We start from the raw sequence: 26,495 nt of genomic DNA on the forward strand, positions 1-26,495 counted from the left end.
ATGGTAAAAAATGTTATTTAAGATACACGTATGACTTACACAAAACCCCTATGGGGATAGACCCCACTCTTCGATTTTTCATACATGTACAAGTCACACAAAACCATGCTCTTCAGATTTTTATTCTTAGATAGCAGCACGTGACAATCACAGTGTGGGCTAAAACCCTTATCCCTGCAACTCCTACAGACAATCCTGGAAATGGAACTACAGTTAATCTTCAGTCAGAAGAATAAGCACCTCACTGACTGCTAGCAGTAAGTATAGAGCAGGATTACAGTTTGCTTGGTGCTGATTACTTACCGATATAAGATACAACAGACTGTGCGATCATTACGGTTTGTTCCTACCTGAAGGACCGCTTTTGCTTCTGTGTATATTCAGACTGGATTGATACATTGTTACATTTTGTATTTACGTTATGCAATAAATCAGTTCCTTCCCAAGTTCTTAGTTATTTATATAATTTTAACAAATTATTGTGTTAATATTAAGAGCTAAATGCGAAACATATTTCAGTTATCTTTCTTGTTTCATAGGGTAATATTGATAGTATTTTATTCTAGTATGGGTCATTTTGAAGTAATAGATATTTTTTAATTGCTAGTTATTGGATACCTACTGTATTGGGTATAAAAATTAAACTACATTTAGTCTTTAACCCACCACTAATACACATCAATTGATGCCATTTTCAAATTTCTTGAATTGAAATCTTCTGTATATAAATGCTTCTGAGCCACAACAAGACTATTTGTGCTCTGTTTTTAAAGCATGTATTTAATATGGTCTACTAACACATGTAGTTATATTCTGTTATCGCTATTACTTTTTGAATTTAACTCATTGTTACAAAATGATTAGTAAACAAGAAAAACACTACTCTTGGATGAAGTAAATAAAAAATGAAATGCTCCAGCTTTTATTTCAGTTACCTTAGTCTCTGAAAGGACCTGAATGTTACACCATGTGTTCGTTTTATAATTTTTTTAATATTGTCTTGTTTATCAATCATGTTGTGGTTATATATTCTGTTAAAAGTTTTTTGCTGTAGCTTTTATTGGTATATGTTCTGCTTCCAACATATGGAGCCTGCAGAGTTGGAGCTGCCTAATCATGCAGATAATGTATTGGCCCCATCAAATATTTAAGGATAAGCTTCAGTGATAGGCAGCTTTGGCATTGTTCTGTTTTAATTCTTGTTTTTGGTTTTGGGATTATTTCTACTCATTGGATTTCCTGTTTTGACCCCTTTTTAAAGGCGCAATTTTCTGATCTACTATTAATTGGATTTGTTTGCTTTAGGTTTGCCTTTTTAGGAAAAACCTATTATTTGCTCCTACCTAGTTTTTTTTCTGTTCTCTTTTGAAATCTTTAAAACACTTAACTTTTAAGAAATATTGTTTAGTTTGTTCTGGACCAGAAGTTTCCAACAGTTTTTTTCTCCTCCTTTTTTGACATTTTTTTGAGATTTTGAACTTTAGAAAGCCTTGGCCCCATTTGTGATCAGCAGAATATTACCAGACTTGGTGATTGTATTCATCTTCCAGCTTATCTACTATATAGTAAAATGCTAAGGTTTGTGTGTGTGTCCAGTTCCTCAAAGCAATCTAACTGGTTAGTTTGGCTTTGGTGACGTGATTGACAGAGAATGTGCGAGTGCGAGACATAGTTGGAGGAGGCACTCATGAGGTGAATAATGCCAGAGTGTGAGAAGCATGGTTTATTAGATAAGGCACATGCTCGAAAAAGAGAGAGCCTCAGTCAAGAGATGTTCAGACATACAGATATACCATGAAAAGGCACTAAAGGTACACACAATTTAAGAGTTATTAACTATTTTAAAATTTAGGTAACATGGCCATTATCTATATAATTCACTGACTGTTACAAATCAAATATCACTGTATCTGTGATTTGTCATCTGTGGTTTATCTGCTGGTTTATCTCCATTAATTTCTGGCAGTCCATTTTTTCTTGGTACAGCATTCATAGTTTCCTAGATATGAAATCCCAAATATTTAATAAAATAGATGGGATTCTGGATGTCCAGTACTTGTCAGTTATATGCAGAAAGTAAGAGGCATGCAAAAATGAGCTTGAAGGATTTTCTTTACAAGTTACCAGAAAGGATTTAAAATCTTAAGGTGTTCTGATTGTGTTCAATGTCATTCCTTTCAACGAGCATATTATGAGACTCAGATTAAGACACTCTAGGTGCCTTGTCTGTTGTCTTAGTGTATGCTCCGACTGCAGTAAGTGATGTCTCGGTGAGGGAGACATTTTATTCACAGTTTCGGTCGGTGGTTGATGGGTGCATACGAGGTGACACGCCTCTGTTCATGGTTGACATCAGTGCGACCACCGGTACTGACAGGGGTGGCTATGAGATTTGTGTCGGTCCCCATGGGTCTGGCAACCGTGGTGAAAGTGGTTCCATGTTCCTTGACTTTATTAAAGGTCAGGGGCTGCGGATCACTGAATCCTGGTTCCAGCGCCCTGAGCTGCATCGTTGGACTTGGTACTCCAATACTGGTGGTGTGATGAAGGAGATTGAGCACATGGGCAAATGCTGGAGGCTGTTACAAAACTGCAGAGTGTACCAATTATTGTTGCTACTCTGAAGATCCAGCTTAGGTCCAGTAGCCTACCACTTACTTGGAAAATGAGGCTGGACCTGGCCAGACTCCAAGAGTTTGCACAGTTTGTGTGAGGAACTTCCAGACTTGGGTGCGACTGCTGATCCTAATATGATTGGGAGACCTTACGTGACAAGACCCTGAAAGTTGCTGAGGGTTGTGTTGGTGTTACCAGAGTTCTCAGAAGGAGGTGTTTCATCTCGCAGGGCACCCTGGATATCATCAAGAGGAGTTGCAGTGCCCGGCTTGATTGCAACTTTGGTCTGTACTGGGAACTGAGAAGGATGGCTGTGAGGGCTGATAAGGAGGCATTTGTTAGAGGAATCAGTGAGAAAGTGATACACCATCTATGATCAAGTGAACAAGAGCAACTGAAGCATTACACACATCTGAATCTGGTCCTTGGAGAGTTGCATTCAGGGCGACTGATGGAATGATTCTTATGGATGACACTGTAGTTGTGACCCGCTGGGTTGGCTACATTGAGCAAGTGTTTAAAGCTGATCCTCCGGCTAGGATGTTGGATATCTCTGGGTCCATGGTTCTTGAGGCTGATCCACCAATTAGCTGTGGTGAAGGGGTGTGTTCTTGCTCCTACTGTGTTTAATGCTTGTATGGCCTGGGTGTTGGTTGGGGTCATGGGGTCCAGCGGCCATTTACTTACCTTGAGACCGACATTCATGTCTCTGGTGACTATTCCAATGAAGTCAGTAGATGGAATGGGAAAGCACGAGGTGTCAAACAATTGTCCTAAAACTTAATATTCCTTTAGAACAATGAAAAAATCATTATATATAACTGCATTAATACAGATGTTGAAAAACTACATTTTTTGCTTAAACTGTAATATAGAAATATACTTTATTCTTTTTTACAGGTGTGATGCTACAAGTCCATACATTCATCCTGTTGGTTGGTGCGAAGAACATGGCAAAATTCTCACTACACCCCCAGGTCAGTGTGACATGTCATTTTTTGATTAATGACACATTATGCAAGCTAGCAATTCATTAGTTTTCAAATGATGTAATATTAGATAGATAGAGACGGGGGGGGGGGTAAACGTTAACATTTAACATTATACATAGCTATTGTATTGTGTTAATTTTCAACCCAGATAAAGATCAGCTTCTTATTTATAGTCTAAGAAAAACATTCATACTCAAAATATGTATTATACACTGGGTATTCATTATGCTTAATAAAATATTAATTTTCTTTGTGCACTTGGCACTTTTTCCTAAATTATGTGCCCTTTTTAAATCTGCGTTTTAAATTATCAGATAAAATGGGAATTGTCTGCCTGTCCGTCTTACTTTGTGTCACTGCTACTCTACTGCAGGGTGCCAAATGTTGTATAGACTACAGTATAAAAACATTGAAAGCCAAGAGACTCTCACAACTGCATGTTCTTTCAGTCATATGTCAGTAAAAATTAAAGGAATCATGGTATATTTTCATTTTGATCAAACAACTCAATAAAATTAGATATGTGTTAGTACAATTAACTTTATTTTGATCCATGATACACTGCTTACTGTAGCCCCTCTCATTTTCGGTAGTCATTCTTCTATAAAGGTCTGTGTTTCACACTCCATGGAGCTGAAGTTAAGTAAATCACACTACTCTTCCAAGTGTTTTCTTGACTGACGTGGACAAATTTGTTGGTACCCTTACAGCTTCTTGAAAAAGTTCTGTGTGCCTCCGGAAAAGTAATTAAATGAAAAGCAATTGTCTCATGTATATCTGCATGCCTCTTGATATGTCATTGAGTAAAGCAAATCAAGTGTGAAAAGAGAGCAAGTATTGCTTATTTTACAAGACATTCTAAAATATCCTGGACACATTTATCCATACTCTAGAAAAAAAAAAACATAAATCATAGGATTAGAGTGATTTTTCAAACTAGTTATTTTGTTTAAGTAGAATAAAGAATGTCTCCAATTATGAAATAATTCATTTAACCTATTTAAACTCATTACTCTGCTCTTTAGTATCATCGTGTGTCCCACACTGATCATGGACCAAAGAAAGCAAAGGAGAGAGTTGTCTGAGGAGATGAGAAAGAAAATTGTAGACAAGCATGTTAAAGGCAGAGGCTATAAAACCATCTGCAAACAGCTTGATGTTCCTGTAACAACAGTTGCAAATTTTATTAAGAAGTTTAAGATCTATGAGACTGTTGCCATCCTCCCCAGATTCAGCCCCAGAATAAGCAGAAGGATAGTGAGAATGGTAGACAAAAAGCCAAGGACAACTTGTAAAGAGATACAGGCCAAACTCCAAGTCAAGGTAAATCAGTGAGTGACAGTGGTTTCAATGGAAGAATACCTAGGAGGACTCCACTGTTGAAAGAAAAACATAAAAAAGCCAGACTTGAATTTTTTAAAATGTATATTGACAAGCCACAATGCTTCTGGAAGAATGTCCTTTGGATAGGTGAAACAAAACTGGAACTTTTTCGTAAATCATATTGGCTCTTTGCCCATAGACGGAAAAATTAAGCTTTCATAGCCTAATTGTTTGACACAGCATGTCTTGTTTGCTGCTGCTTAAAGACTAAACAAATGATCATATATAAAAGGAACAAGTTTTTAGGGACTGTCAGGATTTTTTTGCCCATGATGATGACTGGCTTATGAGCCATTCTAAGAGTCATTCTCTTGGAACTATGTGCTGAATTCCTTCTGGCATTAGAAAGACAGACTGCCTTAAATACAGCTGTACCCGTTCATATCATATAGGTTTTAACAATGGTTGCTTTATGGAATCAGGCAGCTACGACTCTGACAGGTGAGGAATACCTCAGCTATGCTTCACCTTCATCATGCTGACTGTGCTGGAAGCCATTAAACAATTGACAATGCACTTCATTAGGTTTCTTTATGGTACAGGTTTACAGGTCAACATAAAAAGGAAATCTGCAGCATTGTCTTGCTTTCCTAATGTAATCAGGGCAATTGATTGTACTTGTATTTAAATAAGGGCACCTAGCAAGAAAGCTGTTTTTGTTAACCAAAAGCAGTTATATTCTATTAATGCACAAATCATCTATGATGCCAAGATTAGACTGACAAACATTGTGGCTGTGTGACCTGGGTCAACCCTTGGTTAATTTATTTTGAGACATAGTATCATTGACAAATGACTTGCTCATGGCACTGTATGTGATGGCTGGTTTGTTGGTAAGGCAACTGGCTGAACCCTCAGTGTTTCATATAGTCTGTACTATCCATTGTAATAGCATTCATGCCATTACATGTGCCAGGTGATAGTGGCTGCCCACTTAAACATTAGTTCCTTATCCATTTCTCTGTTCCCCAGAGTGCAAAAGAGAGGGAATACACTGTGGTGCATGCTTTTCCATGCTCAGTTGTGCAGAGCATTATAGGACTAATGAACTGCTGGTGGCAGTGTCTGGATACATCTGTTGAGAGTCTGCTCTACTAGCCATCGAAGGTGTGCAAAATCATGACTTCATGCACTGTGCAACACTTCATAAAACAGCATAATAATCTTCCACCCCCTGACAAATGACCCCGCTCCCTACCCAGCTACTGACAACTGTGTATCTTGCACTAGTGTGGCTATTTCACTCAGCTATATATTAAATATGTTACCTGATTTCTCTGCAACTTCCTAATTTGCCACATGTGTATCTCCACTGCCATAATGTCAAATAATATGGCATCTCCAAATACAGATGCCTTTCGCAGATCAAAATTAGAGGGTATAGATGTGTTTTTTTCCCCTCCTGTTGCACTCACATTGTGCCAGTGATGAGCAATCTGCTTCTGTGGCTGAAGTTGTGACTGGTAGAGCTCACCATATTCACAGCAACAGTAACCTGTTGCCATTCAACAGATTTGTGCTTGTTGACATCCACACTGTGGCTGCCAAATAAAGGTTCTTTGTGTGCTCTACTTTAGAGACAAGAACTTTTATCTCACACTGTTCAAAGTTTTTGCTTTTTCCCTCTCTTCTCTGTTGTTGCCATTGTTGACCTTAAAGGTAAATCTGTTCATTATATATGTATGAGGTGATTATCATGGTCAAAATATGGTTGTTTCAGGGTGGCAAATGGGAACCATTTGAGATGCGTTCACATTAACACATTGGAAAGATGATTGTGATTTATATAGGATAAACTGAATTTTATAAATCAGATGTATTTTCCAGTTTTTTGGCATGCTTCTATAAATGAGTCCCCAGGTATTTCAGGTAGTACCATAGTAATTAGTTTTTTTTTGTTTGGTTTTTTTTTTTGTACAATGAAGTCAATTTGATGCCTTTAGCTCAAAGATGACTGAATGGTTTACACCCAAACATACTTAACAAACTTCTCATAGATATCCATAAGCTTAGCTGTGGTTTTGGGAATTGAAAATGAGGCCAGAAAATACCCTATGTTTATATTTGTTTTTGTTTTTAATGCAGTATCTTTGTACTAGAATAAAAAGTTTAATTTGTTGTAATTATGGCTTGAGTGAGGTGAACAAATCAATTAATCATCATTTGGTAAATTTGTACAAATTGATTCTGTTATGCAAGCACCACAAATTCTTTTGTTACATCCCTGTGATCTTCATATGCTTAATCTAGCGCATTCAGTATGCTATGCATTTAAAAAAGTCAGTTGTTTATAACAGTATATTATGTTTAGTCAATAATTTCAAAATAGTAGTATTATGTGAGGAGTTTAATTTTATTTGGCATGTTATTAGTTGTTAGTACTTAATTTCTTCTGAGTTGTAGAGCAGATCTTTATTTCTTCATACACTTTAAATTTTGTTCTTAAGAGACCATAAAACTTTTTGTATACAAAATTATTTAAATTAAATATTTGCATTTTTATTACTGTTACAAGTGTTTTATTTATTTAGAGTATTATTAATACCATGTCTGTGAGTGTCATTATATTACATTGTTTTTATAGGTTATCACAATATTACACAATTCACTTGGGAAAGATATTTGGACGAAACCAGCTCTTTGCCTGCTCCTGCAAGAGCATTCAAAGTGGTAACATATTTTATCCTTGTTCTGTCTGTTTTTGGGTTTTTGTTAAATTTCTAGAAATTGAAATCTATCTATCTATCTATCTATCTATCTATCTATCTATCTATCTATCTATCTATCTATCTATCTATCTATCTATCTATCTATCTATCTATCTATCTATCTATCTATCTATCTATCTATCTATCTATCTATCTTAAAAGAGTAAGTGCACACTCACATACCAATATGGTTCTTGTAAATGTTGGGTGAAATGAATGGAGAAGTGTATCCCATGTTAAAATATAATTGAACCTTTTTTTCTGTTTCTTATGTAAGATAGCACCTGAAACATGGCATATATTTCTGGGACTCATTCTATAACTCATTTCTTGTAGGTTTGATCAAATTTATTTTTATATTGTATAGTAGAGAGGCTTACCATTTACATCTTTAATCTGTATTCAATTATCAAGATTCTATGCATATATTATTATTATTACAAGATTACTAAATATGCAGGGTGAGGTCATCAGTGGAGACCCCATGGGATGGTCTGTATTTGGAACTTTTCCCCCCTAATTTATGTTAATGACATTGGTTCCAGTATAGTTAGTAAACTTGTGAAATCTGCTGATATTAAAATTACACAATCAGCCGATACCGAGGAGGAAAAAAAATTCCAAAAGGGCCTGAACAATCTTCAGACCTGAGAGAATACTTGTAAAATGCAGTTTAATATAGAAAAGTGTAAAGTGCTACAGATGGGCAAAAGGAATGCTAATTATAAATATGGGAGACTATCAACTTATTTACTGGCAGAAGCCTATCAAGAATTAAATTCTAGCTTTGTTAATTTTTTATTTATTTTAATACATTTTTTTTAGGAGAGATCATTTTTTTTTGTTGATGAAATTGTGAACTATTTACTTTCTGCTTCTTTCTTGTGTAATGTTATTTTTATAATGTGTACATTTTGATTATTTATTATTTTATGTTTTACCACAATGCCATTTTATTTGTTTGGTATGGTTGTCTCCATTTTGAAACACAACAACATGCTGCTATGAGAGCAGTACCTGGAAAATGCACTGGCCGACGTCATTCCTGCAACGGTATTTATGCCAGTATCACACCGACAGTAACTCTCCAGGATTCTGGATTTTAATATGGTTTACAGTAATCCCTCCTCTATCGCGGGGGTTGCGTTCCAGACCCCCCCGCGAAAGGTGAAAATCCGCGAAGTAGAAACCATATGTTTATATGGTTATTTTTATATTGTCATGCTTGGGTCACAGATTTGCACAGAAACACAGGAGGTTGTAGAGAGACAGGAACTTTATTCAAACACTGCAAACAAACATTTGTCTCTTTTTCAAAAGTTTAAACTGTGCTCCATAACAAGACAGAGATGACAGTTCCGTCTCACAATTAAAAGAATGCAAACATATCTTCCTCTTCAAAGGGAGCAGATAATGTCAGAGAGATAGGCAGAAAAAAGCAAACAATCAGAAATCAATAGGGCTGTTTGGCTTTTAAGTATGCGAAGCACCGCCGGACAACGCAGCTGCTAGGAAGGGAGCAATGTTAAGGTAGCTTTTCAGCATTTTTTTAGAGGAGCGTCCGTATCGTCTAGTGGTGCGAACAGCCCCCCCACTGCTCACACCCCCTCCGTCAGGAGCACAGAATGTCAGAGAGAGAGAGAGAGACAGAGAAAAACAAACAATTAAAAATCAATACGTGCCGTTCGAGCTTTTAAGTATGCGAAGCACCATGCAGGAAGCATATCGCTTGACAAAACAGCCACATTTAAGCCCAGCAAGGAAGAGAGCAATGTGAAGGTAATCTTTCAGTGTTTTTTAAGGAGTGGCCGTATCTTCTAGGGGTGCGAACAGCCCCTGTGCTCACAATATATTTGAGGAGTTTTATTTAATGCGTAATACGTGCTCTGATTGGGTAGCTTCTCAGCCATCTGCCAATAGCGTCCCTTGCATGAAATCAACTGGGCAAACCAGCTGAGGAAGCATGTACCTGAAATTAAAAGACCCATTGTCCGCAGAAATCTGCGAACCAGCAAAAATCCTCGATATATATTTAAATATGCTTACATATAAAATCCGCGATAGAGTGAAGCCGCGAAAGACGAAGCGCGATATAGCGAGGAATTACTGTATTTGAAATTTGAAATTTTATGGTGGTGTTGTTAGTTAGGCTTTTCATATTTACGTGAAGTATTTTTGACTTTGATGTTTGAAAGATATTTTCCTGATTTCTACTTGTGCCCATCTCTGATGCTGATTTTTGGTTCAGATATTTTATCAGCTTGCCTTACCAGTTAAACAAACGAGTCTGTTGAACTGATTGGTCTTTTCTTGTTTGTCAAACTTCTTGTGTTCTTGCTTTATCCTTATAAGATTTTTGTCAAAATACTTGCCCCATTTTGTTAGCATAATTTTTTATTACAAAATATGAAGAATGCTTATATTTGTGACACAGAACTAACTTCAATTTCAGAAACCAGCCCATGGATTTCAAAACAATATGAAGTTAGAACTTGTTGACAAAAGAAACCCTGTATTAATTCGGGTAGCGACTATTGTAGAAACAGATGATCACCGTTTAAAGGTGAGATAATGAGTTTTTTTTTATTGGTATTTTCAAAAAATTTTAATTGTTACCTTTTACCATGTTGTCATGAGCTTGTAGTTTGTAAATTACATGTATATGCATATATAGTTGACTTCTGAAATGTTTTATTTAAAAGTTTAGTTTGTGTTTTATTCAGTTGAATACAAATATAGCTATTTAGGACAAAATAGCTGATCTATGACTTCATAGGATATAGGATTAGTAGGTTCAGAAAATGAATGAGTGGTTGGATTTCATGTTAAGCCTGTTTTAAATACCTACAGTAATTAAGTGTATCTTTTGCAAAGTATTTCATGTATATTTTGTACTAATTTACATGATTACTGTTTAACTTGTGATAATTATTTTTTCATGTGGAGTCAATATCATAATCACCACTCCAGTCTTGTGTTTGTGCTGTCAAACCGGAGCATCTCTATGTGTTGTAGTAAGGCTTTGCACATTGCAGCCCTGTGGGAAGCCTTACATTTAGTAGCAGAGGAGGTGATATTATGTAGTTATTTTTTAAAAAGAACTGCTAAGATGCTAGTCATCATACTACATGTGGCATGGTTTCATGATGCAGTGTGCAGATAAGTATACAACTACCTTAAATACATACTAAGGTGTGTACAGGTATCTTTCTTTACATTGGCTCATTTCAAAAGTAGGGTCCAGCAGCGATAAATGCCAGGCTGTAGCTTTAACAAAGAATTGCAAATGGCACTAAATTATATGGGATAACACTGCTTTACAGTTTGCAAATACCTACAGATGGACCTGCACAGCCTTCACACCTGTATGAATTTGAGGCAATTAAAGTGTTATGTGTTAAATGTGCAGTTTAACACATAAAAAAATATTAAACTTGACAATACAATTTTGAGTTTGTAGCTAGAAGGAACACCTAGTGAGAAAGTTTTTCTCTCCAAACCACACAGTTTATACAGCCAGTTAAAGCCTAAGAGGATGGCAACAACTGTTGCTTTATATGTTCAGTAGCAAGGAAGGAGGAGCAACAAATACCAAAATGGTTCCTCAGAAAAATTTCTTCAAATAATGAACTGTAGTTTAAGGAAACTTACAAGCTTAGTTGAAATAGTACCTTGGGGACATTTAACATTTTTGGACATGTTAGATGAATAGGAATTGAAAAGCAATAAGGGACAGTATTGTCTGTGCCAGTCAAAAGTTTTCTTATTAGAGCAATTTTGACAAAACAATATAACCTATAAACAGGCCTTTCAGGCCAACTAATCTTGAAAATAATACTTGTCTGATTTCCTCAATATAACATCAAGTCAAGCGTTGTTAAGTTAGTTATTTTTCACAGCATTTCTGACCATATTTCTTTCTGGTTAAGCAATAACTTTATTTATTGTTTATAATGTTTGATCCTGAATGTATAGAGATTGATTACCTGCTAGCATGGTAATATAATCTAAAAAAATCTCTCAATAGGCTTTTTTGATACTTTGGAATGGCACTGTGTTCTGGTTGTGAATAGAGATGCTGTGTCACAGCTGATTGAGTTTTTAAACCCAGCATTACCAACAGAGGTTTTCTCCTTCTGCTTTAGCTTCCTCTCACATCAAAAAGATATGTGGGTTAGGTTGCCTAGCGACTCAGACCTACCATTGTTAAAATGGGCTTTCACCTCATGCTTCAGTTTCCTGCCACATTCCAAAGACATATAGGTTGGGTGGCATGATGTCTTGGAAACAGCCCAGAACAACATAGTTTGTATTTGATTATGTATCCTGTGATTCATCACCAGATTCTGTAAACCGTTAGAACTCTGCTTTAAAATAATTTGGCTTGAAAAATTTGAATGATTTATTAAAATTACTTTTTGTCTATTTTTTAAATTTTCTAATTAGTGGTTGTATGCTGAAAAATTAGCGTGAGGGCTTAATTTAAATTAAAAAGTGTAATCTGATTTTTCTTCACTTTATTTCTGCATCTAAAATTGATTTTAAATTGATTGATGCTTTTCTTTAAAATTCTGTCACATTTTTAAGGACAAATTTAGGTCAGGCAGCATATGGTGCAAATGTGTGTTTGCACTATTTCCAGAGTAACGTTAGCTTGTTTGGATGTATTCATTTAACTGTCCTCTAGCTCCAGTTTTATGAGTGCTCCTGTATTACCTGTTAAGATAAATGTAGTTTAGTACTTGTTTATAGTTTTTAAAATATCGGTAGTCTACCTTACTGTCTATAGTATTGTGTTTTACAGCAATTCTGAAAAAGATTTTTAGTTTATGTTGCTAACAGACATCAATGGTGGCCAGTTTTACATTAATGGTTAACAATGAATTCATGCAAAATAATTACTAAGCATAATTTGTTTAAGAATAACTCTGTGCTTTTCTGTGTAATATATAAACTTTTTTTCAGATTCACTTGGATGGATGGGGAGATGAATATGATTTCTGGGTTGATGCAGACTCTCCTGATATTCACCCAGCTGGTTGGTGTGCGAAAACTGGACATCCTCTTCAACCACCAACAAGCAAGTGACCTTTTGTAAACATTTTGGAATTAAATACTATATTATTTATCTGGTTGAGCTTGTATTCTTTATTAAAAATCTAAGAGAAGATGTATACATCATAATTTTTCATTAATCTGATGCCTCTGTATGTATAATAATATTCAGTAGGTTAAAAGCAAACACTTGCAGAGTTTATCCTTCTTCTGACATCACTGATCAAGTACAGACCTGTAAGGAATAAGAACCTGTCTGTACAACATCAGAGCTAAGATGATACATTATTTAATGAGAGGGAAGCTATTTGTATTATGAGATATTAATTTCAGTTCCATTTATTAATTTTATTCTATAATGAGGGAGATGCTGAAATTTATAAATATTACTCAGAAATATTACATATTTTATGCAGTATAGATGTTCAAATATCCTAAAAAAAGGCCTCTCATGAGTCAATGAGAAAGGGTTAACATTCTGTCACAATTATAATGCAGCATGGACAGCCAAGGCAGTAACTCAAAGAAGAGCATTCTGTGCCAAAGTAATAAATCTTCAGCTTTGATTTAAATGTAAAAATCAATGGTCAGACAGATTATTAAAAGCCTTAGGGATATATATCTGTAGGCTGTCCCTCCTGGAATAGTTTTATTTATTTTATAAACTCAAGAAATCCTGCATCTTGTGATCACAGTGTACTGTCTGCAGTAGAGCAGTTAATGAGTTATGTAAAGGAAATGAGTACAAGGTTGTATCTTAGATGGTGTACCCTAAAACTGACTCTAAATGTAAATCATTAATATTTTTGTTTAAGTATAGAAATAAAAATGTTATAGAGAAAATGTAGTCTTGATGAGATGGGGCTAATACAACATTTTTCTGCATGTTTGGAAATGTTACCTAGTCTGCTTATTCTAGATCAGTGATCAGTATCAACCTTTTTCCTTCTCTCCTGCTTTCAGTCTTCTACTTTCAAATCAAATATTTATACAACTAGATACTTATATTCCTCCTTTTTAATTAATATAAATGCAACTGTTTTGAAGACCATGTCCACCAAGCCAACTGTACTTTCCAGAGGGAAATTTCTAATCTGTTGAAGTCCTGCTATTGGTTTATGACTTTTCAACAACAACATGTATTTATATAGCACATTTTCATACAAATGATGTAGCTCAAAGTGCTTTACACGATGAAGAAAAAGAAAAAAGACAAAATAAATAAGAACTAAAATAAGGGAACACTAATCTATACATATTAATAAAAGGCAAAGCCCTCACTGACTCACTGAGTCACTGACTGACTGACTGATTGACTGACTGACTGACTGACTCACTCACTCACTCATCACTAATTCTCGAACTTCCCGTGTAGGTGGAAGGCTGAAATTTGGCAGGCTCATTCCTTTCAGCTTACTTACAAAAGTTAGGCAGGTTTCATTTCGAAATTCTACGCGTAATGGTCATAACTGGAACATATTTTTTGTCCATACACTGTAATGGAGGAGGCGGAGTCACGTATCGCGTCATCACGCCTCCTACGTAATCACGTGAACTAAAAACAAGGAAGAGATTTACAGCACGAGTCAAACGCGGGAACGAAGGTAAATGACATTAATTTTTGACTGTCTTTTAATACTGTGTAAGCATACATATTAACACATGTGCAATTAAACGTGTGCATTTACGGGGTGATTTCTCAGGCTTAAAAGCTCGCCTTTTATCAAACGCGGGAACAAAGGTAACTGACGTTGTTCACTGTCTTTTAATACTGTGTAACCATACATATTAACACATGTGCAATTAAACGTGTGCATTTACGGGGTGATTTCTCAGGCTTAAAAGCTCGCCTTTTACTAAAAAGGTAAATGCAAAACTATTTTCAATCAGTTTAATGAAACGCTCCCGTTAAGGATTGCAATAACATATTCGCGAGATAAAAGAACGAAGTAGGGGGAAATGACGGAAGAGCCGCAAACAGCGAAGAGCAAAAAATTAATTAAACAATTGAGAAGGGAGCGAGTGAAGCATACAAGCATGTTCATAAGGGAAACAAAGCACGGTGTAAAACGTAAGTTTAAATTAAGTTTATAGAAACGCTCCCGCTGCGGATTGCAATAACATATTCGCGAGATAAAAGTTTAATGAGAAGACACGAGGTATAAACAAACCACACGCCGTGGCGCAACGTTAGGGGCAACAGTTTCAACCATTCTATGATCTGCTTCTCGCAACTGAAAGACGGCACATGGCGGATGTTAGCCGACTTGCTGACCGCAACATTAGGGGCTTCAACTCTGGCGCTGACGCCACATCTCAGTGCCAACACTTTGCAGACTCTACTTAAAAGACACGTCCTCCTCACTGGACAGTTAAAAAGACCAATCAAACTAACGATGACATCAAGTATTACCCAATCAAAAGTAGGAAAGGAGGCATCTTCATAAAATGCGTGTGGGATGATTTGCATGAGACGCTGCTTTAAAAAAAATGATAAAAAAAATACGGGACAAATCCCGTCCAGTATTGATTCAAAACAGGACGCGCAATTTCATTCTCAAATGCGGCACGATTCCGTATTTTAAAGGACGGGTGGCAACCCTACAGTGCCAGGTAACCACCCATACAATCAGATTGTGATTCAGACTAGGAATGCAATGAATGTAATTACCCCGATCTACATACAAGGCGAAAGTCTTGCAACATTCAAAGATGATGGTTTGGGATAAGTACACCATACAACATAAAAGAGCTTATGAAGCCTTGAACCGAAAAAAGCAACATCTCAGAGATCGTAAAAAAAAAAAAATAGGAGGTAATGTCGTTTTACTCGCTGTAGATTTTAGTCAAACATTACCAGTTATTCCACGAGGGAGACCAGCAGATGAACTCAACGCGTGTTTAAAATCCATGCTTCTCCCACGCTCGGTTATATGTCGCGTGTTCTCGGGTAGGTACACCAAAAAATGTATACATTTAAGCATGTAATGGGCAAACAAAAAATGAGGTATACCCGAAGGCACTGCAGTAGTACTTAATCTAACTTTACTTCTTAAATGTTAATGTTTTACTGTTTAATAATTTATACGCTTCTTATATGTTGTTCAAATTCTTTTATCAAAATACCAGTGACAGCGCAATGCACGATAACATGGAGTGAATACACCATACGCATCTGCCCACGGCCGCCCTGGTGTGCGCAGATAGGAGTTGATTCTACAATAAAATAAAATAAAGATTAAAAGAGTAATACAATCATCACCCATAAAGCGGATAGCAGACGTGACGTACTATATGTGTACCAGATTTCAAGTCAATAGGTGAAACGGTTTGCGAGCTACAGGTGATTTAAAATCCTGGACAGACACACAAATTGCCATGGTAGCAAATTACAGAAGAAGATTTTACTGTTTAATAATTTATATTTATATGAAATGTGCTTCTTATATATTACTTCATATTCTCATATGATAATGATGTTAATGTTTATATTGATTTCTATGTTATTGAAACTGCATGTATGTGTGTATATGTATGTATATATATATATATATATATATATATATATATATATATATATATATATATATATATATACACTAGCAAAATACCCGCGCTTCGCAGCAGAGAAGTAGTGTGTTAAAGAGGTTATGAAAAAAAAAGGAAACATTTTAAAAATAACGTAACATGATTGTCAATGTAATTGTGTTGTCATTGTTATAAGTGTTGCTGTCTTATATATATATATATATATATATATATATATATATATATATATATATATATATATATATATATATTATATATATAATATACACACACACATAAACATTTATATACATATACATATATCTACATATCTACATATACACATATCTACATATATATATATACACATACATAAACACACACATAAGACTTATTGACTGAAACGGGCTTTCACGAAAAAAGTTAGGGCTTTGCTACAGGATACACCCTCCACAAGTTAAACAAGTAAAAATAAAATATATATTTCTGTTTTATTTAAACCTTTTAAGTTCATATGCATAGCCCCATTTGGCTGTTTAATTTTTTTTTTCTTTCTTCAGTAATATTTAATCTCCTTAAAGAAAAAGAACATATCCATTTTACTTTTTTTGTATCTCTGTAGTAATATTTTAGTGTAAAAGAATAACCAGTATTTAAACCTTTTATGTTACTTTATACATTTATTTTACACAATGTTGAAAAATTAATAAGAAAGCTACATATTTTGGCAGCTGCTGCTTTCATTTTCAATGAAATGAAAAAAGCTCTCCAAGAGAAAACGTCAATGAAGAAGAAACAGTTTGCACTATCTAAAAAGGAGAAACCCTCATTTATAAAAGTTTGCTGCAGATGACTTAACTGAAAATAAATGAATAGTTCCTATGTGTATAATACATATTTATCTATTTGACTTATGCCTTTATTCCACCAACTTACAACATCTGAAGTACGAATTTGTTACATTACTTTTGTTTTTTGCAGCACAGGCAGGTGAAGTGACTTCCTCAGGGTCACACAGTGGTGTCAGTACCAGGATTTGAACTGACAAGCTCCGGGTTTGCTGAAATATTACTGAAGAAAGAAAAAAAACGAAAATGGGCAAATAGGGCTATGCATACAAATGTCCATCCATCCATTATCCAACCTGCCATATCCTAAATACAGGAGCCAATAAGTAGATATGTATATATACAGTATATATATATATATATGTGAATGTATGTATGTATATATCTATGTCTATATATATATATATATATGTAGATATGTAAATTTGTATATGTATATATATGTTTATGTGGATGTGTATATACGTATGTATATGTAGATATGTGTATATGTAGATATGTATATGTATATGTATATATATGTTTATGTGTGTGTGTGTGCATATTATATATATAAAAGACAGCAACACTCATAACAATGACAACACAATTACATTGACAATCATGTTACGTTATTTTTAAAATGTTTCCTTTTCTTTTTCATAACCTCTTTAACACACTACTTCTCCGCTGCGAAGCGCGGGTATTTTGCTATTTATCTCTTTATATAAAGGAGAGTTGGGATCCGAGAGACTGTGTGTGTTTGTGGAGGGATGGAGAGTTAAGGCAGGTGTTGGAGTCATGTGATCATCTCCCCTCCCATTCACCTCATTTCATTCACTTCATTTCGCTCCGAGCTGAGCTCTGCAGCTGGCGCGGTCTTGCTGTTCTTGATTTGCTTTTCACATGGCCAAGTATACGTTGCATGCTCAAGAGTAAGCTCAGCGCACAACTTGGTCATATTACAACCGGAGGGGCGAACTGACAACATGGTATACAAAGAGATCCTTAACAAATAATTATTGGTATAATTTCCCTCAGTTTATTATATAAAATTTTAAAGCAGTACTTCGCCGCTGCGAAGCGCGGGTATTTTGCTCTATATATATGTGTGTGAATGTATGTATGTATATATGTATGTCTATATTTATATCTATATCTATATCTATATATATATATATATATATATATATATATATATGTGTGTAGATATGTAAATTTGTATATGTGTATGTATATATATATATATATATATATGTATATATATATATATATATATATATATATATATATATATATATATATATATATAATGTATATATATGTATATATGTATATGTGGATGTGTATATGTATATATATGTATATGTAGATATGTATATATATGTATATATGTTTATGTATATATATGGTTACATAACCTCTTTAACACACTACTTCTCCGCTGCAAAGCGCGGGTATTTTGCTATATATATATAAAAGACAGCAACACTTATAACAATGACAACACAATTACATTGACAATCATGTTACGTTATTTTTAAAATGTTTCCTTTTTTTTTTCATAACCTCTTTAACACACTAATTCTCCGCTGCGAAGCGCGGGTATTTTGCTAGTTAACATAGAATAAAAGTAAGATCTGTTGGCCATGGAGGACAGAAAAAACAAAACAGAAACTTCAGACGGCTGGAGAAAAAAATAAAATCTGCAGGGGTTCCAGGCCATGAGACTGCCCAGCCCCCTCTAGGCATTCTACCTAACATAAATGACCTCAATCAGTCCTCATTGGGGTTCACATGGAATAATTTGGTGATGACAGTCATGTGGACTTGCTGGCCTTTAATCCATCAATGTAGGGACATCATGGTGCTTTGATTAGGTGGTGGTAGCGCAGATTGCCACCACAGAAAACCAGAAAAAGAACAGAAGAGAAAGTAGGGATTAGCAAGGTGTGGGACATGGCCGGCCTTTTATCCCGGCCAATACCCCCAGGCCGCCAGGTGGAGCCCTTCATGCAACATAGAGGTGCCCCGAGTTCCAGCAGGGCATCATGGACAGTGGAGTTTTTCATCACAGCCCTGCTGGATACCAGGGGTACCTCCAGGGGACGCTGCAGGAAGGTCCAGAGACTATTATGTGCCCTATAACCCGGAAGTACGTCGTAGTCATAGCGACAGGAAGAATGACGTGTTTCCAGGGTGAAGAAGAGTTTTTATATGACCCGGAAGTGTTCCTAGTCACGTGGACAGAGAGGGCGAAACACTTCCGGGTCAAGGACTATTAAAGGACTATGGGAAATCCCAGACGGCGAGCTGAGCTGGGTGGTAGGGTGGCTAAGTGTCTGGGAGAGTGGAGGATTGTTTATTGATTGTTTATTGTGATTTATATGAGTATTGTGGAGAGGAGGGTGCTTTGTGCACTGTATTGTCTGAATAAAACGAATTATTGGACTTTCACCTGGTGTCTGGAGTCAAGTCGGAGGGTTCAAGAGGACGACAGTGCCCTCTATCTGTCACAAAGGTTTAGTCTACTTTCTGTGTACTTTGCAAACCCTCCAATATTTTTTTCAGGCTTTAGGGAAGTACATGAAATAAACATTAGTTCTGCCTTTAATATAACACGGCAATGAAAGACACATCCTCATTTTTTCTTTCCCTATTATATTCTCTCCACTTTCTTTGATTGTTCCTCTAATAAAAAAGCTTAGTATGTTTGCCATTATTTTTGCTTGTAATTGTGTGATGCTGTTGTGAGGAGGGAGGATTTTTAGTTTTTCTTGTAATTTTATTTACAGTGTATTTGTTCTGGTGTCATTATATTGAACTTTTTGATGAATAAGAGGTTGATCACAGTTTTTTTTTTTATTCAGTAATTTCTTTCACAAAAGAACATATTTATTACATGACACCATCCGAATTAAACTGTCAGAAACTGGGCATGAACTAGTATCAATAGTGCAGAAGGTCACACTGATTTGTAGTGTGATGATGTACTGTAATTTATTGTATTTTTTATTTGTATTTATGCAGATCCTAATGATGTGATTGAATCATCAGAAGACCGTGGTTGCCCCACTCCTGGGTGCAATGGTATTGGACACATCAAAGGAGCCAGATATTCAGGTCACCATAGGTACATAAAAATAGTCATTAAATTAAATGTAAAAGTGAACTTTTTTTGACTAACTTAAATAGGAACTGTATTCCATGCTCCCTATATGCCTTTGTTAGTATTTCTGTTAGGTTTAGTTTACCTAACATTCCCGTATTTACTTGTTCAAAAGATAAATTACTGAGTAAGTAAATTTTAAAAATCAAACAAATAAAAAATGTCCAGCAATCACATACACTGTCATATTACACTGAAATCGTCTTCGGCGAATGGTTTAATTATAATGAAGACCACACCAAATTAATGCTTTTTTAAGCCTCAAACATCATTGAACAGTGTCTTCTAAGTCCCACTGTATTTACGATTACAGTCATAATCTTTTTTCATAGTAACTTTAATTAACTTGATCAGTGAAAAATTAAGTGACAAGGTTTCAGAAATCACTCCTTTTAGAAAAAACATTAACTACACACAGGTATCATTGTTAATTTTCTCTGGTATGATCAAAGATGTAAAATTTTTAGGTAAGTTTGTATGTAATGCACAAAGTAACTATTGTGATAGCCATGCATGTTTGTCTGTCCATCTATCCATCCACATGAAACAACTCAGCCCCCCATGGACCAATTTTATTGAAATGTGTTACACGTACTCTTCAAGGAAATCTGTCAGGAAAGTTCAATTTACATTGAGATATCTTGAACAGATTGAGTTATACACCGTTTTAAAAATGTCACACTGAAAAGCATTGGCAAATTTGCAAACTCGTCTTATCTTAAAACAGAGAAACATTCCATACAACTTCAAATCCAATTAGTGTACTGTTTCAATTTTACCTTGCAGTGTTTACAACAACTTGTATATTTTGGAGATTTTCCTCTTTTTCACCTCCAGTAGTCACTACTGATATTAAAAAGATACCTAGTATAAATTAATGAAACAGCAGCAGACTGCATGCAAAGGGTAGCAGTGTGCATACATGGGACTGTGACCCTATATCAGAAAGTCCAGCTTACTGTGCACAGAAACATCTGCATGCATCTCCCTCCTCCCGATACTTTAAGTCATTACGGGTAAGATAAATTATTTTTCTAACTGTAAAAATGTAAAATGCAAGCAGAAAAAAACCAAAGGGTTATCTAGATATGAATGAAGTACCCTACAGCATGTAAGCCATTGTGCACAGAGAAAATAAACACTGATTCAATACTATTTACCAGGTGACAGTTCCAATTTCATGTTATGCATAAATAACTGAGGAATATCAAAATGTCCTGGTTTTAACAGGCTACTCATCTAATAAAACATTATTCTACCAAAATGTCTTCACATTATATTTAGAACATCATGTGCGATGCTTCAAATGGAAAGCTGGATTAAGAACTTGTGTTAAATTTGAACAGCATCGTAAGGATGACAAAGAAGCAGACAAAAACAGAAAATACTGCCATTTATTTATTACAGTTTCACCGTCAGGCCCTGTGTGGTATAATATACATTTGTTTGTTTTTACTGTTTTTTTTCCCCATGCCCTGAAGCCTTACTGTTGATGGTGAGATAAATTAGGCATTGAACAAATGAGGATTGGTGTTATTCATGGGCATGCATGCTACACAAGTGTCTCGGTTTTAGACTTTGAAAATATGGTCACACAATAATTTACCCAATATCCATAATAGTCATTTGCAGTAATAAAGTTAACTTTTCACTTCTGTTATTTCCTAACATCTGTCATAACTAAACAGGTTTGAAAGACTCATTTCATGAAAAATACTATGGCCAGATATGCTTAATTAAGGAAGGAAATAATTGGATTTTTTTTAAATATAGGTTATGTCAGATTGTCACTGTGTAATTATGGGGTGTGTTTGTGTGTGTCTGTTTGGTTGTTTATGTCAGTGAGTGAGAGTGGTCCTTGTGATGGGCTAGAGTCCTGTCCAGGGCTATTTTAGCCTTTGCCATATCTTGATGAGATATAGAAAAGATTTTAGAAATTTCTTACTGAATTCAGTCCATTGAGGGCTACAGTGCTTGTACAGTCCTTGCACATACCTGAATGTTATGCCATGCATACATTTTTTAACTTGTTTTAAAGCTGCAAGGGTTAGATTTGGCACAAGATAAGTGAATAGAAGAGCCTTACTGATGAAATGAGAACAGATGACTCAACCTAACATACCTAATTATTTGACAACATCTGCAGTTTTTTTTAAAACCAAGATGGAAGGCTAGGAAAGAAACAAAATTATCACTGATACCTGCAATCACTCATTCTGTAAAACCACTTAATCCAGTTAAAGTTGTGGGGATCCAGCGCTTATCCTATCAGAACTGGCTGGAAAGCAGGACCTCAGTTCACCACAGGATACACTTGCATGAAAATAAACCCCAAACTGACAGACTTTCCAAATTAGATTCACCAGTTAACCTTAAAAGTATCTCTTGAATACGGAAGGAAAACTGGAGAACATTTAAACCCACATAGACATGGGGGAGAATGAAAATTCGTAAATATACTGTAAATCAGTAGCTGTGTTAAATGATTGTGTTAAAAAAAACATTAATAGGGGTATTAAATTATTTTTCTGTCATCGGTCCTGAATGATTGGAATCAAGAGGTGAGCTTAGGAAAAGGTTTGATTGGGAGGAGTAAGGCCTAAAGAATAAGGTATGAGAGAGAGAAAGAAAGGAGTGTTTTCCTTTTTAGAGATTCAGTTACTGTGAGACTGATTGATTGATTCACTTACATACTAAGACCTAGAAAGGCAGTAGATTTTCTGTTTTCTTTTAATTTTGTTGTTTTTTATATCATTATTTAGTGCAGGAGCTGGTTAATTAATACAGTGAGTCAGCAATGGGTATTGCACTTGAAACCTTCTGTATATGACCCAGTATTTTAGCCACAACCTGCCTAAAACAAATACTTAAGTCCTTTAGTTATATCTTCTTTGCAGCCTTAAAATATAATACAGTACAATACAATTTAGTTTTGTATAGCCCAAAACCACACAAGAAGTGCCGCAATGGGCTTTAACAGGCCCTGCCTCTTGACAGCCCCCCAGTGTTGACTCTCAAAGAAGACAAGGAAAAACTCCCAAGAAAACCTTGTAGGGAAAAATGGAAGAAACCTTGGGAAAGGCAGTTCAAAGAGAGACCCCTTTCCAGGTAGGTTGGGCGTGCAGTGGGTGTCAAAAGAAGGGGGTCAATACAATACAATACAATGAACAGAACAAATCCTCAATACAGTATAAAAATAAAAATTTTAGAAGTACGGAGCAGAATTTAACAGTAAATGATATTTCATGGTAAGATTTGGATATGTTTATAGAGTCCTGGAGACCTCATCCATCAAGCTGCCTTCCCCATTTAGCCGTTCCACGGCTGAAACAGCGCTGGGCCAGCCAATCCGATGAAAGGACCCCTCTTTCCCACGATTCCTGCAATCCTCCATCAGGGATGACTTTACCTTAGGCAGGCAAAACAACTTAGCCTGTGGGCCGTGGCACCAAGTGCCACATTTGAGTACCGAGAAGAGAAACAGAATAGGTGAGGGTTAGTATCCAGTTATAAATATCATTTTACTTATGTTTTAGTGTTAATGACTAACAACAGAAATGCAGTATGTACAATTAATCAGCAGCTCTAGTCAGGATATGCTGAACTGAAGTAGTGAGTCTTCAGCCGGGATTTAAAAGCTGAGACTGAAGGGGCATCTCTTATAGAAGCAGGCATACCATTCCACAGTTTAGGGGCCCTGTAACTAAAAGCTCGACCTCCCATTGTTATTTTATTAATCCTTGGAATCATAAGCAGACAGGCATCTTGAGATCTTAATGTGCGCTCTAGTTTGTAAGTCATGAAAAGTTCAGACAAGTAAGCCGGACCTTGGCCATTTAATGCTTTATATGTTAAAAGGAGGATTTTGAAATCTGCCCTAAACTTAACCGGGAGCCAGTGTAAGGATTTAAGAACTGGAGTTATGTGTTCGTATTTTCTTGTTCTTGTAACATAATTCTTGCAGCCGCATTTTGGATTAACTGGAGGCTGTATAGAGAACAGTTTGAACATCCAGTGAACACCGCATTGCAGTAGTCAATCCTACTAGAAATAAATGCATGAATTAATTTTTCAGAATCCTGTTTATTTAGAAAGCGCTTTAATTTCCTAACATTTTTAAGATGGTAGAAACATGTTTTGGGCAACTTTGTAATATGCGCTTTAAATTACATGCTAGAGTCAAAGATAACTCCTAGATTGTGGGCTGATTCAGTAAAATTAATTGGGATTCCAACTGAGTTAAATGATGACAAAATATTGTTGTGATCAGCATCATTCCCTCCAACAATTAACATCTCTGTTTTATCTGTATTTAAAGACAAGTAGTTCTTATTCATCCACTCCTTTAATTCTCTAACACAACTAATTAAAGACAACATCGGAGAAACTTCATTTGATTTAAATGAAAGGTATAACTGGGTGTCATCTGCATACGAGTGAAAATTAACATTATGTTTCCTAATGATACAGTAGATCCCAGTGGAAGCATGTAAAGTGAAAACAGTAAAGGTCCCAGTACTGAGCCCTGCGGGACACCATATTGAACTTCTGTGTATAATGATGGAGTACTGTCAGCACATTTCTGTACATATTGGAATCGATTTGATAAATAAGAACTAAACCAAGTGAGCACAGTGCCTGTAAGCCCAACATCATTTTCTAGCCTGTGCAGTAAAATAGAATGGTCTATGGTGTCAAATGCTGCACTTAAGTCCAACAACATAATTACAGTGGAGTTTCCTTCATCAGAGGATATCAGAATGTCATTTACAACACGCGTTAGTGCTGTTTCTGTACTATGACCAGTGCGGAAACTAGACTGGAATTTCTCAAATAAATTGTAATGCGTAAGGTGTGACTGAAGCTGACTGGCGACTACTTTTTCTAGTATTTTAGAGAGAAACGGTAAATTTGAAATAGGCCTATAATTATTTAGGATTTGTGGGTCTAGGTCTGACATTGTAAGTAATGGTTTAATGACTGACACTTTTAGTGTGTTTAGAAATTAAAGTTAAGACTTCCTGCTCAGTTACAGGATTAAAATTACTAAACTTCAGAATGCAATGTGAGACAGGGTCTGCTAAGTTCGTGTTTGGTTTGTACTGTGATGCAGAGATCTGGGATCTTATATTTTTAATTTTCTCATTGAAGAAGTCAGTACTGCTAATATCTGTTGGTATTTTGCACTGTTGATCTGAATCTCCATTTGTTAATTTAGCCACTGTTCTAAACAGTACCCGAGGATTTTTATTATTGCTATCTATTAATGTAGAATAGTATTCTGAGCGAGCTTTAAAGAGGGCTTTTTTATATTTATTAACACTCTCTGTCCATGAAATTTGAAAGACATGTAGCTTTGTTGTTCTCCATCTCCGCTCCAGTTTTTGACACTCTAATTTAAGAGCTTGAGTGTTTTCATTAAACCAGGGAGAGTTTCTATGTACTTTGATCACTTTTGTTTTAAGGGGAGCCACTGCGTCCAGAGCATCTCTCAAGGTCACATTATAATGTGATGTTAGCTGATCTAAATTGTTTTCCAAGTTTACATTTGATGTTAACTGATCTAAATGGTTTTCCACAATTACTATCAACTTACTCAAAGTATCTATAAATTTTGAAGCAGTATTGCAATCTAGATGTCGCACTGTCTTTGTTTTAATCTGGGAGTGTGTTGGCAAGGGCAGGACTAAATCAAATGTAATTAAGTAGTGATTGGAAATAACTTCATTTAATGGAGTAATATTTAAATTTTGAATTTCATCTTTGTAAGTTATAATTAAATCTAATGTGTGGTTATGATTATGAGTTGGACCTTTGACAATCTGACAAAATCCTACTGAATTTAACAAATAAGTAAAACATTTGCTAAAAGTGTCAGTTTCCACATCAATGTGTACATTAAAATCCCCCATCAGTACTACGTGATCATAATTTATAGCAAATCAGATAGAAGGTTGCTAAATTCAGTCATGAACAATGAATATGGCCCTGGTGGTCTTAAAAGTATGTCAAGCTTAGTTGTTACATAAAGATTTATTTTCCATGTAGTAATAAAGATTATTTTCTTATGCTTATGGAGCAGCTAAAAGAATTCTTGGCCCCTAAACGATCCTGATATGGGTTATCAGTAGTACTAACTGATTTTGTGTTGAATAATTATTTAAAATTTTATTTGTTTATTCATAAACTTTATTAATATATTAATAAACCCCTTACT

General features: G+C 35.5%; 1 protein-coding gene across 1 annotated transcript in view; it reads left to right on the forward strand.

The window, feature by feature from the left end:
* The window catches only part of l3mbtl3 (L3MBTL histone methyl-lysine binding protein 3), a 155,271-nt gene that overhangs the window by 85,705 nt on the left and 43,071 nt on the right, over nucleotides 1-26,495 (forward strand). The window contains exons 12-16 of the mRNA XM_051924217.1: nucleotides 3,517-3,593; nucleotides 7,576-7,661; nucleotides 10,152-10,262; nucleotides 12,665-12,779; nucleotides 20,140-20,242. Coding sequence (XP_051780177.1) covers nucleotides 3,517-3,593; nucleotides 7,576-7,661; nucleotides 10,152-10,262; nucleotides 12,665-12,779; nucleotides 20,140-20,242 — 492 coding nt within the window. The remainder of the gene's footprint in view (nucleotides 1-3,516; nucleotides 3,594-7,575; nucleotides 7,662-10,151; nucleotides 10,263-12,664; nucleotides 12,780-20,139; nucleotides 20,243-26,495) is intronic.

The sequence above is a fragment of the Erpetoichthys calabaricus genome, chromosome 3 (genome assembly GCF_900747795.2).
Source record: "Erpetoichthys calabaricus chromosome 3, fErpCal1.3, whole genome shotgun sequence".
Lineage (NCBI taxonomy): Eukaryota > Metazoa > Chordata > Cladistia > Polypteriformes > Polypteridae > Erpetoichthys > Erpetoichthys calabaricus.